This window comes from Oryctolagus cuniculus, chromosome 6 (genome assembly GCF_964237555.1).
Source record: "Oryctolagus cuniculus chromosome 6, mOryCun1.1, whole genome shotgun sequence".
NCBI lineage: Eukaryota > Metazoa > Chordata > Mammalia > Lagomorpha > Leporidae > Oryctolagus > Oryctolagus cuniculus.
The window spans coordinates 125,499,104-125,514,459 of record NC_091437.1 but is presented as its reverse complement, the minus strand read 5'-3'; the positions used below and the strand labels follow the sequence as shown (position 1 = coordinate 125,514,459).

Below are 15,356 nucleotides of genomic sequence, written 5' to 3'. Positions count from 1 at the left end.
AACGACTGATTGTAAGCTTGATAGCATTTTTATCTTTTTAAGAAAGATTTATTTATTTATTTGAAAGGCAGAGTCAGAGAGAGGGAGAGAGAATCTCAATCTTCCATCCACTGGTTCACTCCCCAAATGGCCACAATGGCCAGGGCTGAGCCAGGCTTAAGCCAGGAGCCAGGAGCTTCATCCGGGGTCCAAACACTTTGGCCATCCTCTGCCACTTTCCCAAGCATGTTAGCAGGGAGCTGGATTAGAAGTGGAGCAGCCAGGACTCGAACTGGTACCCAAATGGAATGTTAGTGCTGCAAGTGGTGTCTTAACCCACTGTGCCAAAGCACCGGCCCCAGCATTTGAATTTTTCTGATAAAAAACTAAATTTTCTAAAAATTCTGATATTAATTTCAGTTCCTTTGGTATTATCATCTGTGGTAAAAAAATTTTTTCTTTATAATATGAAATATTATATCAGATATAATCATTTAATAGGCATATGTTTTTAATACCTTAATACAGTTGATCCTTAAATATTGAGATTCTATATCAGTATGATATATTATATTTAAAAATGTATAATGTTGGGGCCAGAGCTGTTTAGTAGGCTAAGCCTCTGCCTGTGGTGCCAATATCACATATGGGTGCTGGTTCAAGTCCCAGCTGCTGCTCTTCTGATCCAGCTCTCTGCTGTGGCCTGGGAAAGCAGTGAAAGATGGCCCAAGTGCTTGGGCCCCTGCACCCACATGGGAGACCTGGAAGAAGCTCCTGGCTCCTGGCTTCTGTTCAGCGCAGCTCCAGCCATTGTGGCCATTTGGGGAGTGAACCAGCAGATGGAAGACCTTTTTCTCTGTCTCTCCCTTTCTCTGTCTGTAATTCTACCTCTCAAATAAATAAATAAATAAATCTCTTAAAAAGATATAAGGTCTTTTTTGAATATCCTCAGTGTTAAGCATGCCCAATTTTAGTCTACTTACCACCCTTCTCCTAATCCCTGTGGGCAATTTTTTCCCCTTTGGTTCCAAATGTGCCTTTAGAATCACTTTAAAGGCATCCTGTCTCAACAGTAACTAATAATAATAAAAAAATTATACTTAGATCTAACCTAATAACCTTTTATGATTTAATGCAGAGAGTTTTATCTTTGATGATGGAGCCCACCCCAGGACAAAAACAGGCCTATCTAAAACTAGGAGGTTTCCTTCAGAATCTGAAGAAGAAGGATCTGTATCTCTGCAAGACACCCCTTCCCAAGCTCTGCTCAGAGTGTACCTTGAAAGGCAACAGGATGTCGATGAAAACCTGACCTTGCATTTCTCCACTTGCGAAGAGTTTTTAAAGTCCTACATACACTTCATTTTGAAAATGGCAATTCAGCGAATTACTGGAGAGCCTATATCAGAAAGCCCAGACTTTGTAAACTTCACCAATGTAGCCCAAGTGGTATTTGATGATTATTTTGAGTTCATCTCTGATAGGAGTACTGCCAGTCAACCAGTGCAGGCTGTCAAGGAAAAGTCAGAGGAGATGCTTGAATGGACGAGTCTAAGTTCAAAGAATGAGAGCATTGGCCCAGAGAGTAGGGCGGACTGGTGTATTTCTCACAGAACTTATGACATTGGCAACAGAAAGGAATTTGAAAGATTTAAGAAATTTATAAAAGGAACACTAGGAGAAAGATATTGGAAGCTATGGATGGATATTGAGAGGTTAAAAGTTCTTAAGGACCCTGGAAGACATCAAAGGTATTTCTATTTTTCAATAGTATTTTTAAAGAAAATTATAAAATACTCATCTGGGTTATTCAGGCCCAGGCAGAAATCCTGAAGTAAGTATAAAAGTATAATTTATACTTTTGGAGTAATTAATAATAAATTTTATTTTATTTTATATTGATTTCACTGCTCTGATTTCATAGTTTTCAGATACTAATAGTAGCAATCATTTGGACTTGCTTGTTTGTTCTTCCCATAAATTCTAGAGCTGCTTATAAATGAACCCATTTTTGTTTCTGTAAATTCTAGTGATATAGACTTTTTATACAGAAGTTCCCTAGTTAGCCTTACTAGCATAAGATAGATCTGTTAGACCAGTCTAAGAACCTGCTGCTCTGAGCTGCCTGCATAGTCAACAGATTCCGTGCCCTTTGGTTAGATGCCGTAGAGCCGGGTAACTGAGTCTCCCTGCTCTGGAGGTCTAATGGGCCTCAGGGCTTCTTTCCGCCAGCTCTGGATATTTTAGTTACTGTAAGCTTATGAACCTTAAGAAGTTCCTGCTTTAGGAAAGTTTTTAACCTGCTCTGCGGCACATCAACTGTAGTGGATTGCAATTCCCATGAAGGGTTTGATGGAGTATTTGCTACCTGTTCCAATGGTTTAATGGAATTCAGATCATAGAGCTCCTTGTGGTACAGGATTCTAAGAGCAGAGGTCCCCATGTGGTCTACTATGAAGCTTGGCTTGATTGTTGAAGGGGTGAAAAGTCATTACCACTTTCCATGACATCAGGGAAGTTACATGTGAGTAACCTGCATAGGTTTCTCAGGCTCCATAATGTAGCTCCCACTGTTGCCATAATGCACTACAGAGTTAGTTGTTTAAAGTAATAGTTACTAAGTTTGCTTATTTTCTTAAGTTCTGGAGATCAGAAGGCACCAGGCAGGAATCCATTCCTTGCCTTTTCCAGTTTTGAAGGCCACTTGCATTCCCTGGTTTATGCCCCTTCTTCAGTCTTCAAAGCCAGCAGCCCAGCATCTGCTCTTCCTTCTGACCTCTGCTTCTGTTCTCCAATCTTCTCTGTGATTCTGACCCTCCCTCTTAGAAAGGTCATTGGGATTCCATTGGGACAACCCAAATAGTCCAGGGTAACCTTAAACGCCTTAACTTAATCACACCTGCAGGGTCCCTTTTCCCATGGAAGGTAATTGGGATCTGGACTGCTTCGTATGGCCATTATTTAGCCTACCATAAACACCCTTTCCATTTCCTTCATCGTGAGAAATATTTTGTCTGCACAAAAATGTTTGGTGCGCCTGTAACTCAGTGTTGGTTTTCAGATAGTTCATTACTTGTCTAAAGCGTTTTTTAAGTAAAAACATTTGGGTAGTTGACAGTTGTATCAGTGTGTATGTATACGTGTTTTATTTTAGACATCTTGAGAAGATGAAAAAGTGCTATCTGGTGAGCAGTGGAGAGCACTACCTTTCTGCAGAAGTCTTATCGAAATTTCAACTGTTAGATGGATCTCAGTGGAATGAGGAACATTTGAAAAATATTCAGTGTGAGGTTCTAAAACCTTTACTTCTGTATTGGTAAGGAAAATAACGTGATTTAAAGTTATTTTCTTTCCCTTTTTTTTAAAGATTTATTTATTCATTTGAAAGCCAGAGTTTTCCATCTGTTCACTCCCCAGATGACTGCAACAGTCAGGGCTGGGCCAGGCTGAAGCCGGGAACCAGGACCTTCTTCTGGGTCTCTGATGTGGGTGCAGCTTTCCTAGGCACATGAGCAGGGAACTGGATTGGAAGTGGATCAGAAGTGGAGCAGCCATGTTTGAAATCTACCTACCTTTGTCGTATTTCATTAGTTTTACATGCACATGTGTGTGTTTAGTTCTTTGTCATTTTATCATGTTATTGATTCATGCATTTTCAACCACAGTCAAGACGGGGAACAATCATTTTACCACAAGCATCTCCTGTACTTTCCTCTTACAACTGCACCCACCTGCCTCTCTTCCCTTTCTTTTTCCCCCACCCCATCCCAACTCCTGGAAATCAATACTAACTGAAATTATGCAATATGTAATCTTTTGCATTAGCCTTTTAAATTCAGCATAATTCCCTTGAGATCTGCTTGAGTTGTGTGTATCAACAGTTTGCTCATTTTTATTGCTGGCTGGCATTTCATTGTTTGGATGTACTATATCCATTCATCTGTTGAAGAAAATCAGGGGTTTTTAACTTTTTACCCACTACACTAGATACATACACACACAGGTATTGGATGCAAATCGTTGGTGATCTGTGGCAAATGTTTTTTTATACTTGTTAGAGCTTAAAAATTAAGATGTATATAATTAATAGTAGCATCAAAATAATACAATGTCAGTTTTGGACTTATTGTGAAATATTCCATAATACTTAATAATTTATGTAGTGGCTAAACAAAGATTAATGCTATAATAAATAAGAGTATAAAAGGAAAATGGTAAGGGCAGCAGGGACTTGTGGAGACATATGAATATCCTCTAACGATGTCAATCAGAAAATTGAAGTACTTGATTTCCTGACCATTACCTGTATGATTTTTTTGGTAAGAGTCTTGTGGATATGTCCACTTACTGGTTGACTTGCAAATAAGTAGTAATATTGGATATTTCTAAGTCCGCAAGTAAAGGTTCTGAAATGTGGGATAGCATGACCACACACATCTGTACAAGGTGCTTTCTGATCCTGACCCAGTAATGCACTGTAGATTCTCTTCCACTCCCAGGAGATCTCTGCCTTCTTCTTACTCTAAGTGGAAGCCATTTCCTACCAGACCCTGAACTATGGAGTAGGAATTAGTTCTTGGGCTGTGGCATCATGGGTAAAACCTGGTCTAAGAAGCAATTACCAACAAGCCCAGATAGCTGGATTTAACCATATAGCCAAAAAGAGTTAGCCCACAGACTGAGGGCAGGATATCCATCTAATTTCTGACAGTCGTGTTGGTCTTTCTTTTAACAAATTGATGTAAAATCAATTTTTTAAACCAAAGATTTGAAATAGATAATATGAATAGTAAACATATAAAATTGAGCAGCAAACTTAAGCATTGTAAATCTTCATATATTTTAAAATGTTAGTTTAATTATATCAGTTTTTATCTAGTACTATAAGTATTGAACTACATTGAAATTATCACAGATTTTATGTTCATGTTATTGGAAGTTACAAGTTGTTTCAAAAACCTCCTCTTGGATAGATATATAGCTTTTTCTTATCAAGCAGTTAATGATGAACATGATTTTTCTTTTAAAATTTTATTTATTTATTTGAGAGGTAGAGTTACAAAGAGAGAAAGGTCTTCTGGGAAATTAGTTCACTCCCCCAAATAGCCACAAATGGCCAGAGCTGTGCCTATCCGAAGCCAGGAGACAGGTGCTTTGTTCCCAGTCTCCCATGTGGGTGCAGGGGCCCAAGGATTTGGGCCATCCTCCACTGCTTTCCCAGGCCACAGCAGAGAGCTGGATTGGAAGAAGTGCAGCTGGGACTAGAACCGGCACTCATATGGGATGCCAGCACCACAGGCGGAAGATTAACCTACTACTCCATGGTGCTGGCCCTTGAACATGATTTTTAAAATGATTTTTTCCACTAATGTATACTGGCTCTTTGTATGAATGAATGGGATTTCAGGCAGCTGATATGTCATAGAAAGCTAATTTTTAAGGGTAGGCCGCAGAAAAGAATAGAAATGATTAGAAAAGGGGGATAGCAAGAGTGATGACTTTTAGCACACTGTTACATATTCTGTAGGCTTTTAAATTTTGAGGTTTATTATCTAGTTTAATCTTAAATTTGTTTTTCCAAAAAAACAGGGCACCAAGATTCTGTGTTACTCATTCATCCTCAACAAAATATGTGAATGCTGAGCTGAAATTCTGGCACCTCCGCCAGGAAAAACCAAGAAAGGATGTTGACCCTTTTCCTCAAATGGCAACACTCTTGCCATTAAGACCTAAGTCTTGTATTCCACAGATGTCTGAAGTTCAGGTAGGGTGTACAATTGATGCTTTGATCCCTATTACACTTACATACTTGAGTATTTGAACTCTGTTACCTAAGTTTCATCATAAGCTTTGTTGTTCTTGCCAGTGTACCTGGTACAGCCAAAGTGAACCTCTAACCATACGTGGGACATGGGGGCCAGCATTGTGGTGCAGGAGGTTAAGCTGCTGCTGTGATACCAGCGTCTTGGCTGCTCCACTTCCCATGCAGCTCCCTGCTAATGTTCCTGGGAAGGCGGTGGAAGATGGCTCGAGAACATGGGCCCCTACCAGCCGCCTAGGAAACCCCAGGTGGAGTTCCAGGTTCCTGGCTCTGGCCTGGACCAGCCCTGGCCATTTTGCTGCCATTTAGGGAGAACCAATAGGTTGAAAATCCATCGGTGTGCCCCCACCCCCCATAACTCTGGCTTTCGAACAAATAAGTAAATATTTAAAAAACAAAATACATAGAACATGCATTTGGCCTAGTAGCGGTGAAGATGCCATTTAAGACACCTGCCTTCCACACTGGAGTGCCTGGATTCAGTACCCAGCTGCAGCTCCTCTGTCTTTCTGCTGATACCAATCCTGGAGGCAACAGTGATGGCTCGAGTAATTGGGTTCCTGCCATCCACATGGGAGGCTTCAGCTTGGCCTAACCATGGCTGTTGTGTACCTTTGGGGAGTGAACCAGTAGATGAGAATTTTCCTGCTCTCTTTCTCTTTCTCTGCCCCTCAAGTAAATTAATTAAAAATAAAGTCAAAATTTAAATGCACAATCTTGTCAAAATTCTGTAGTGGCCTTTTCTCTTAGCGTAAAACCAAAAAATCTTTTTTTTTTTTTAAGATTTTATTTAGAGGGAGAGACAGAGAGAGGTCTTCCATCCGCTGGTTCACTCCCTAAATGGCCACAACGACTGGGAGCTGGGCCCATCCAAAGCCAGGAGCCAGGAGCCTCTTCCAGGTCTCCTATGCGAGTGCAGGGGCCCAAGGACTCGGGCCATCCTTCACTGCTTTCCCAGGCCATAGCAGAGAGCTGGATCGGAAGAGGAGCAGCCAGGACACGAACTGGCACCCATATGGGATGCCAGCGCTGCAGGCGGAAGCTGCAGGTGTAGCCTACTACACCACAGCACCCACTTCCCCCCCAAAAGTCTTTACACAGCTGTAGAATCTGCTGCTAACCCCGACCTCATTTCCTACCACTCTTCTCTAATTTGCTCTACCTCAACCACACTAGTCTGTTTTTTCTCCTTTGAACAAAAGAAGAAGAAACTCCCTGCTTTGTATTTGCTGTCCCCCTTGCTTGGGGCACTCTTCCTCTGGCTGTCCACGTGGCTTGTCTCTCCCCAGCCCCCTCCTCCTTTGGGTGTCTGCGCAAGCATCTCTTAATCACAGAGGTTATCCTGGACTCCTCCACAGAGCACACATCCTGTTCACTATGTGTGCCCTTTGCCCTGCTTTATTTTGTTTTATTGTATTTATGACATGGTTTATACATGAGTACAATTTGCATAAATCATATGCATGCTTTATCTGTTTACTGTCCTTTACCTCCTACTAGAGTACAAGGAACTTTTCCTTGTTAACTGTTTATCCCCAATGCTTAGAACAGTGCCTGGACATAATTGTTACTTAGTAAATATGAACTGATGATTGAATGTAAAGTAGAAATAGCAAAATTAGAAGTAGAGTACCAATGCCATCTCACCAGTCCAAGTGATCAATTTCAGTTCACAATTGATCATAATGAAAGAACTAAGAGTCAAAGGAAGCACATAAACAAGTCTAGTACCTGCTAATACTAACTGATAGAATAAATAAAGGGGAGAGTGATCCAACATGGGAAGCGAGATACTCAGCAGACTCATAGAATGGTGGATGTCCTAAACAGCACTCTGGCCTCGGAATCAGCCCTAAAGGCATTCCGATCTGGCTGAAAAGCCCATGAGAGTATTTCAGGCATGGAAAGCCAAGACACTCTGGCAAAACAACAACAACAACAACAACAACAACAACAACAAACCCTAAATGAAAGATCTCTGAGTGAGATCCCAGTGGAAAGAACAGGTCTTCAAAGAAGGAGGTACCTTTCTCTGAAGGGAGGAGAGAACCTCCACTTTGAATATGACCTTGTCTAAACAAGATAAGAGTTGGTGAACTCAAAAGGCTTCCATAGCCTTGGAAACTCATGACTGGTGCATAGGGAGATTACTGATGCCATAAACAGGAGTGTCAATTTGTAAAGTCAACAACAGGAGTCACTGTGCACTTACTCCTCATGTAGGATCTCTGTCCTTAATGTGCTGTACATTGAGACTTAATGCTATAATGAGTACTCAAACAGTATATTTCGCTTTGTGTTTCTATGGGGGTGCAAACTGTTGAAATCTTTACTTAATGTATACTAAACTGATCTTCTGTAAAAAAAAAAAAAAAAAAAGGAATTATCAATTCCCAACTTGACTCTCACTGGGATTAAACATGACAATAGGTCTGATCTGATTTCATCATCATTTAAAAAATCATCTATTATTTTTCACTTTATGTTTGTGTGGGAGCAAACTGTTGAACTCTTTACTTAATGTATGCTAAACTGATCTTCTGTATATAAAGAGAATCGAAAATGAATCCTCATGTGAATGGAAGGGGAGAGGGAGTGGGAAAGGGGAGGGATGCGGGTGGGAGAGACGATATGGGGGGGGAAGCCATTGTAATCCATAAGCCGTACTTTGGAAATTTATATTCATTAAATAAAAGTTAAAAAAAAAAAGAAGTAGTGAGCATTCTTTGAGAATAGGGAAGAACAAAATAGCACAAAAACATAAAGAAAAAGTCCCCAAAGATATGTTAACCAACTTTATAGAGAAGAAATATATAACCCTACATTCTTTAAAAATAAAAAAGATTTATTTATTTGAAAGGCAGAACTACAAAGAAAGAGAGGGACAGAGATCTTCCATCTGCTGTTTCACTCCCCAAATGGCTGCAACTGCCAGAGCGGGGCTGATCTGGAGCCAGGAGCCAGGAGTTTCTTCTGGGTCTCCCATGTGGGTGCAGGAGCCCAAGCACTTGGACCATCCTCCGTTGCTTTTCTCAGGTGCATTAGTAGGGAGCTTGATCAGAAATGGAGCAGTCAGGATTTGAACCAGCGTCCATATGGGATACTGGCACTGCAGATGGCAACTTTACCTGCCACGCCACAGCACTGTCCCCCTTCCTTTCATTATTTGAAAGGCAGAGAGACAGATGGAAAGACATCTACTGATTCACTGCCCAAATGCCTCCAACAGCCCAGGTTGTACCAGGCTGAAGTCAGGAGCCCAGAGCTCAATCCAGGTTTCCCATGTAGGTGGCAGGGACACAAGTACTTGCTGCCTCCTAGGGTGTGTAGTAGAAGAGAGCTAGCTTGGAAGCAGAGTAGCCAGGACAATAACCAGGCACTCCAATATGGGATGTGGGTGTCCCAAGCAGTGATTTAACCACTGTGTCAAACCCTTGCCCTAGGCTTAGGCATTAAAATTTTTTATTAATATAAAGAGAACAGATTTCATGTATTTCATAGGTACAGTTCTAAGATGATAGGCATATTTCCCTCCCTCCCTCAATCAGCCTCCTTCCTTCCTTTCTTTTTTTTCTTTTTTTTTTGTTTAATCTTTGCAAAGACATAACTTCATTCCCGTTTATAATCACAGGCTTAATTTATCACTAACCATAATACTCAATAAGTTAAAACGTATAAAGACCACAGTTCCATGGGGGTATAAACAAGAGCTAAAAACAACAATCATATCACAAGATGTCCATTTCATTCCCATGCATTTTTTTCTATTATGCATTAACTGCCACACATCAGAAAAAACATATATTTATCTTTTTTTTTTTATTTTTTGACAGGCAGAATTAGACAGTGAGCGAGAGAGACAGAGAGAAAGGTCTTCCTTCTGTTGGTTCATCCCCCAAATGGCCGCTACGGCTGGCGCACAGTGCCCATCCATAGCCAGGAGCCAGGTGCCTCTTCCTGGTCTCCCATGCAGGTGCAGGGCCCAAGGACTTGGGCCATCCTCCACTGCACTCCCGGGCCACAGCAGAGAGCTGGACTGGAAGAGGGGCAACCGGGACAGAATCCAGCACCCCAACCAGGACTAGAACCCGGGGTGCAGGCGCCGCAGGTGGAGGATTAGCCTAGTGAGCCACGGCGCTGGCCCATATATTTATCTTTTTTGGAATTTACTTGTTTCATTATGCATAATAGTTTCCAGTTGCATCCACTTTGCTGCAAAAGACAGGATTTCATTCCTTTTTATGGCTGAGTAGTATTCCGCAGTGTATATATAGCACATTTTCTTTACCCACTCATTAGTTGATGACATCTGAATTGATTCCATACCTTCACTACTGTGAATTGAGCTGCAGTGAACACGGGTACAGATTATTCTTACGTATGCTGATTTGATTTTGTTTGGGTAAATTCCCAAGAGTTGGATAGCTGGGTCATAGGGTAGATCTATTTTCAGATTTCTGAGGAATCTCCATTCTGTCTTCGGTAATAGCTGTACCAGTTTACATTCCTACCAATAGTGGATTAGGGTTCCATTTTTGCCCACATCCTCATCAGCGTTTATTGTGTGTTGATTTCTGTATGAGAGTCATTCTAACTGGGAGGAGGTGAAACCTCATTGTGGTTTTGATTTGCATTTCCCTGATGGCTAGTGATCCTGAGCATTTTTCCGTGTGTCTGTTGGCCATTTGAGTTTCATACTATGAAAATGCCTATTTAAGTCCTTTTTCCATTTCTTTACTGGATTGCTTATTCTGTTGTTGAGTTTCTTGAGCTCTTTATAGATCCTGGATACTAATCCTTTGTCAATTGCATAGTTTGCAAATGTTTTCTTCTGTTCTGTTGGTTGCCTCTTTGCTTTGTTGAGTATTTCCTTTGCAGTGCACCAGGCGAAACACCCACCACTCCACGGGTAGCCTCCTAACTAGGTTAGGGCCTAAGTCACTTAATTAACACCTGTCTTGGAGGTGTGACTCAGGGAGCATGTCTTGTCATCTGGACAACCCCTGTACAAACAACATTATCCAACCGAGAAGTAATGGGGGAAGAGAAGAATGAGTGATGTAGTCAGTGAGAGAAATGGGAATAAGAGAGCAATACCAAAGGAGTGCGGAGAGATTAGCTTGTATGCGAAACGTGTTGTAAACTTGACTCCTCACCTGTATCTTCATCTGGCTTCCTGAGGATCATTACCATATGTTGTCATTAATGCTTCCTACTTGGACAACTCATTCTGATCTCACTTGTCTTTCCTTGCCAGAAAACATTCTAAGGAATAGAACTCAATTCCATTTTGGTTTTTTTTTTTTGGCCATTAAAAATGTAAGGTATAATTTATATACAATAAAATTCACCCCTTTTTTGTGTAAAGTTTTGCAAATGTTGACAACTGTATATGTCTGGAAACATCACAGCCACCACGTGGAGCTGTTGCTTTACACCACCTTCCCCTCAGTTCTGCTGCTTCCTGTTGTCAGGTTTTTTTGTTTTTTGTTTTTTGTTTTTCCCCAATCAGTTCCTTAGGGCTTCTTTTTTAGCTTGCTCACTCAATGCTGAAAGCTCAGAAGTGTAACTTAGGCCTGTCTCTGTGTAATACACTTATTTATTTAATTTTTTTCATTTGACAGGCAGAGTTAGTGAGAGAGAGAGACAGAGAGAAAGGTCTTCCTGCCGTTGGTTCACCCCCCAAATGGCTGCTTTGGCTGGCGCGCTGCACTGATCCGAAGCCAGAAGCCGGGTGCTTCCTCCTGGTCTCCCATGCGGGTGCAGGGACCCAAGCACTTGGGCCATCCTCCACTGCCTTCCCGGGCCACAGCAGAGAGCTGGACTGGAAGTGGAGCAACTGGGACTAGAACCCCAAATGGCTGCAACAGCCAGAGATGTGCCAATCCAAAGCCTGGAGCCAGAAGTTTCTTCCAAGTCTCCCACACAGGTGCAGGGGCCCAAGCACTTGGAACATTTTCCACTGTTTTCCCAAGCTATAGCAGGGAGCTGGATTGGAAGAGGAGTAGCCGGGACATGAACCGGCACCCATATGGGATGCCAGTGCCACAGGCGGAGGCTCAGTTTACTACGCCACAGCACTGACCCCAGAAAACTTTATTATTGTAGGGGAAAAAAAAAAAAACACATAAGAATGTCGGTGTTGTGCCATAGCAGGTAAAGCTGCCTGCCTGTGATGCCAGTATCGTATATGGGTGCCAGTTTGTGTCCTGGCTGTTTCATTTCTTATCCAGTTCTCAACTAAGAATCTGGAAAAAGCAGCCAGAGATGGCCCAAGTGCTTGGACTCCTACCCTGCATGTGGGAGACCCCAAAGAAACTCCTGGCTCTTTGCATGGACCTGGCCCAGCTCTGGCTATGTGGCTATCTGGGGAGTGAACCAGCAGAAGGAAGACCTATCTTTCTGTCTCTCCCTCTCATTCTGTAGCTCTGACTTTCAAATAAGTAAACAAACCCTTAAAAACAAACAAGCAAACAAAAAAAGCCCATGTAGGGTAAATTTTATCATCTTATCATTTTAAGTGTATAATTCAATAGTGTTCAGTGTATTCACAATTTTATGAAACAGATCTCCAATATTTTTTCATCTTGCTCATCTGACTTTATACTCATTAAACAACAATTCTCAGCTGGAGCCGTGGCTCACTTAGCTAATCCTCTGCCTGCGGCGCCAGTACCCCGGGTTCTAGTCCTAGTTGCTCCTCTTCCAGTCCAGCTCTCTGCTGTGGCCCAGGAAGGCAGTGGAGGATGGCCCAAGTGCTTGGGTCCCTGCACCCTCATGGGAGACCAGGAGGAAGCACCTGGTTCCTGGCTGCAGATAGCCATAGTGCGCCGGCCATAGTGGCCATTTGGGAGGTGAACCAATGAAAGGAAGACCTTTTTCTCTGTCTCTCTGTCTCACGGTCTAACTCTGTCTGTTAAATTAAAACAAAACAAAACAAAACAAAACACTAATTCTCTTTTCCCTTCTCTCCCAGCCCGGGTGATCACCATTTCACTTTCTTTCTCTATAACTTTGGCTTCTTTTGTGTGATAAACTTTTAATTATAAGCCCAGCCTCCTGTGTTCTCTCTCATTTGTTGGCTATTTGATGCTGTGCTGTGTTCTGAATTAATAACACAGATTTGGGTCATGATAGCTAGGAAGTTTCACATAGAATGTATTTAAGTAATTATGTTTATAGAAATCTTTAAAAATTATTACTAGTTATTAGATTCATAGCATATATACGTTTTTATTTTTTGTTCTTGATTATAAAACATCATAAATATATTCCTTTCTTTCCAACAATGATTATAATCTGTTAGAAGCTGGCATGTTAGAAATGTTTTTATGTTCATTTTTCAAATTATAAAAATAATAGGGGTCATTTCTGTGGCTCAGTAGGTTAATCCTCCACCTGCGGTACCAGCATCCCATATGGGCGCCGGTTCCAGTCCTGGCTCCTCCTCTTCCAGTCCAGCTCTCTGCTGTGGCCTGGAAAAGCAGTAGAAGATGGCCCAAGTTTTTGGGCCCCTGCACGCACTGCATGGGACACCTGGAAGAGGCTCCTGGCTGCTGGCTTTAGATTGGTGCAGCTCTGGCTGTTGTGGCCATTTGGGGAGTGAAACAGCGGATGGAAGACCTTTCTCTCTGTCTCTCCCTTTCACTGTCTATAACTCTACCTCTCAAATAAAGAATAAGTAAAATCTTTTTTTAAAAAAATAATAAACATAAATTTGGAGCTGGGGAATAGACAAATCACTTCTGATTCACCTACTTCTAGACAACTTCTAACTTTTAATTTGCTCTTAGACCTCTTCTTCTCTTCTTGTGAATTTATTGTTTCAATGCAAATAAACTTTTCTAGAACCCGGTGTGCCGGCGCCGCAAGGCAGAGGATTAGCCTAGTGAGCCGTGGCACTGGCCATGTGTCATTTTCATAGCTACTATTTTAAAGTACCATATAGTGCTACACTTATGTATTTTTCATACTCAGATAATTTCTTTCTCTTCCATTTGGACATTTTGTCTTTTATACTTTTGTATTTCTTAAAAAATATTTATGTAGCATTTTATAGTCTGGATTTAAATGACATAAGTGACAACAGCATCCCAGATGGGCACTGGTTCGTGTCCAGACTGCTCCACTTCCCATCTAGCTCCCTGCTAATGGCCTGGGAAAGCAGTGGCCCAACTACTTGGACCCCTGCCATCCACATAGGAGATGCAGATGAAGCTCCTGGCTCCTGGCTTCAGCCCTGGCTACTGCAGCCATTTGGAGAGTGAACCAGCAGATAGAAGATCTGCCTCTCTCTCTATCTCTACCTCTCTCTGTAACTCTGCCTTTCAAATCTTTTTTTAAAGCAGATAAAAATTCCGGGGTAGACATTTTACACATTGGTTAAGTTGCCACTTGGGACACCCACATCCCATGTTGGAGTGCCTGGTTTGAGTCCTGGCTGCTCCACTTCTGATCTAACCTCCTGGGAAGCAGCAGAGGATGGGCTAAGTGCTGGGGACCCTGCCACCCACGTGGAGACCTGGATTGAGTTGCCTAGCTCCTGACAGTCTGGCTCAGCCTTGGCTGTTGAGAGCGTTTAGGTAGTGAAACAGCAGATGGAAGATCTATCTCCATCTATCTCTTTCTGAATCTCTGCCTTTCAAATAAAAATGAAAAGAAATAAACAATTATATTTAAAAGATATACATTCTTTCTTATTGACCAGAGATACTTTTGTTTCATATGGTAGAATAGGTTTCCAAAGGAAGTAGAGTGAGGGAAGAAATCCTCTAGTGATCAAAGCAAGTACGGGGTATATGTACAGAGCTGGGCTTTACTCCTGTTTTTTTTTTTTTTTTTCACTTTGTTCATTATTTTGCTACTTTTTAGAAAGAAGAATCCAATTTATTACAACCTCCCAAATCTCCCAAGAAATCACTTAGAGTAAAACCAGCGATTCAGAAGCCTGTGAAAAGTATGCCTTCGTATCCAGTTTCTTCTAAGGATGATGTGATCGAGAAAGGGTAGGTGCAATTTTTATGTGTTAAAGTGCTTTTCTGCAGTGATAAGATTTTTGGAGAATTTCAAAATTAAAAATTGAAAACCAATACATTGATTTTTTTGATATGGGTTCTTGTATGTCAGTGACATCCATCAGAGGCCTGTACTTCCCATGCTTATTGTAAACTAGGAGTCAAAGTGTAGATCTAAGTAAATTTTAAAAAATGGTACCTCTGATCTCCAGCCTTTGAGGAACTGTACAATCAAGACTTATCGGGGCCAGTGTTGTGGTGTAGTGAGGTAAGCCCCTGCCTGCAGTGCCAGCATCCCATGTGGGTACTAGTTCGAGTCCCAGCTGCTCCACTTCCTATCCAGCTTCCTGTAGAGGATGGTCCAAATGCTTGGGCCCCTGTGCCCATGTGGGATATCTGGAAGAAGCTCCTGTCTCCTAGCTTCGACCAGGCCCGGCACCAGCCAATATGGCCATCTGGAAAGTGAACCAGCAATGGAAGACCTCTCTCTCTGTCCCTCACTCACTCTCTCTGTCACTCTTCCAAATAAATAAAATAAACCT

At 41.8% G+C, this 15,356-nt stretch overlaps 1 protein-coding gene across 4 annotated transcripts in view; it reads left to right on the top strand.

Annotated features, from left to right (window-relative positions):
• The window catches only part of RGS22 (regulator of G protein signaling 22), a 145,281-nt gene that overhangs the window by 37,895 nt on the left and 92,030 nt on the right, over positions 1–15,356 (top strand). For 3 of the 4 annotated variants that reach the window (XM_051844670.2, XM_051844668.2, XM_051844671.2), the window contains 4 exons: positions 1,118–1,730; positions 3,134–3,295; positions 5,569–5,743; positions 14,672–14,805. In XM_051844670.2, coding sequence (XP_051700630.2) covers positions 1,118–1,730; positions 3,134–3,295; positions 5,569–5,743; positions 14,672–14,805 — 1,084 coding nt within the window. The remainder of the gene's footprint in view (positions 1–1,117; positions 1,731–3,133; positions 3,296–5,568; positions 5,744–14,671; positions 14,806–15,356) is intronic. The other variant, XM_051844669.2, reaches the window with a different exon arrangement.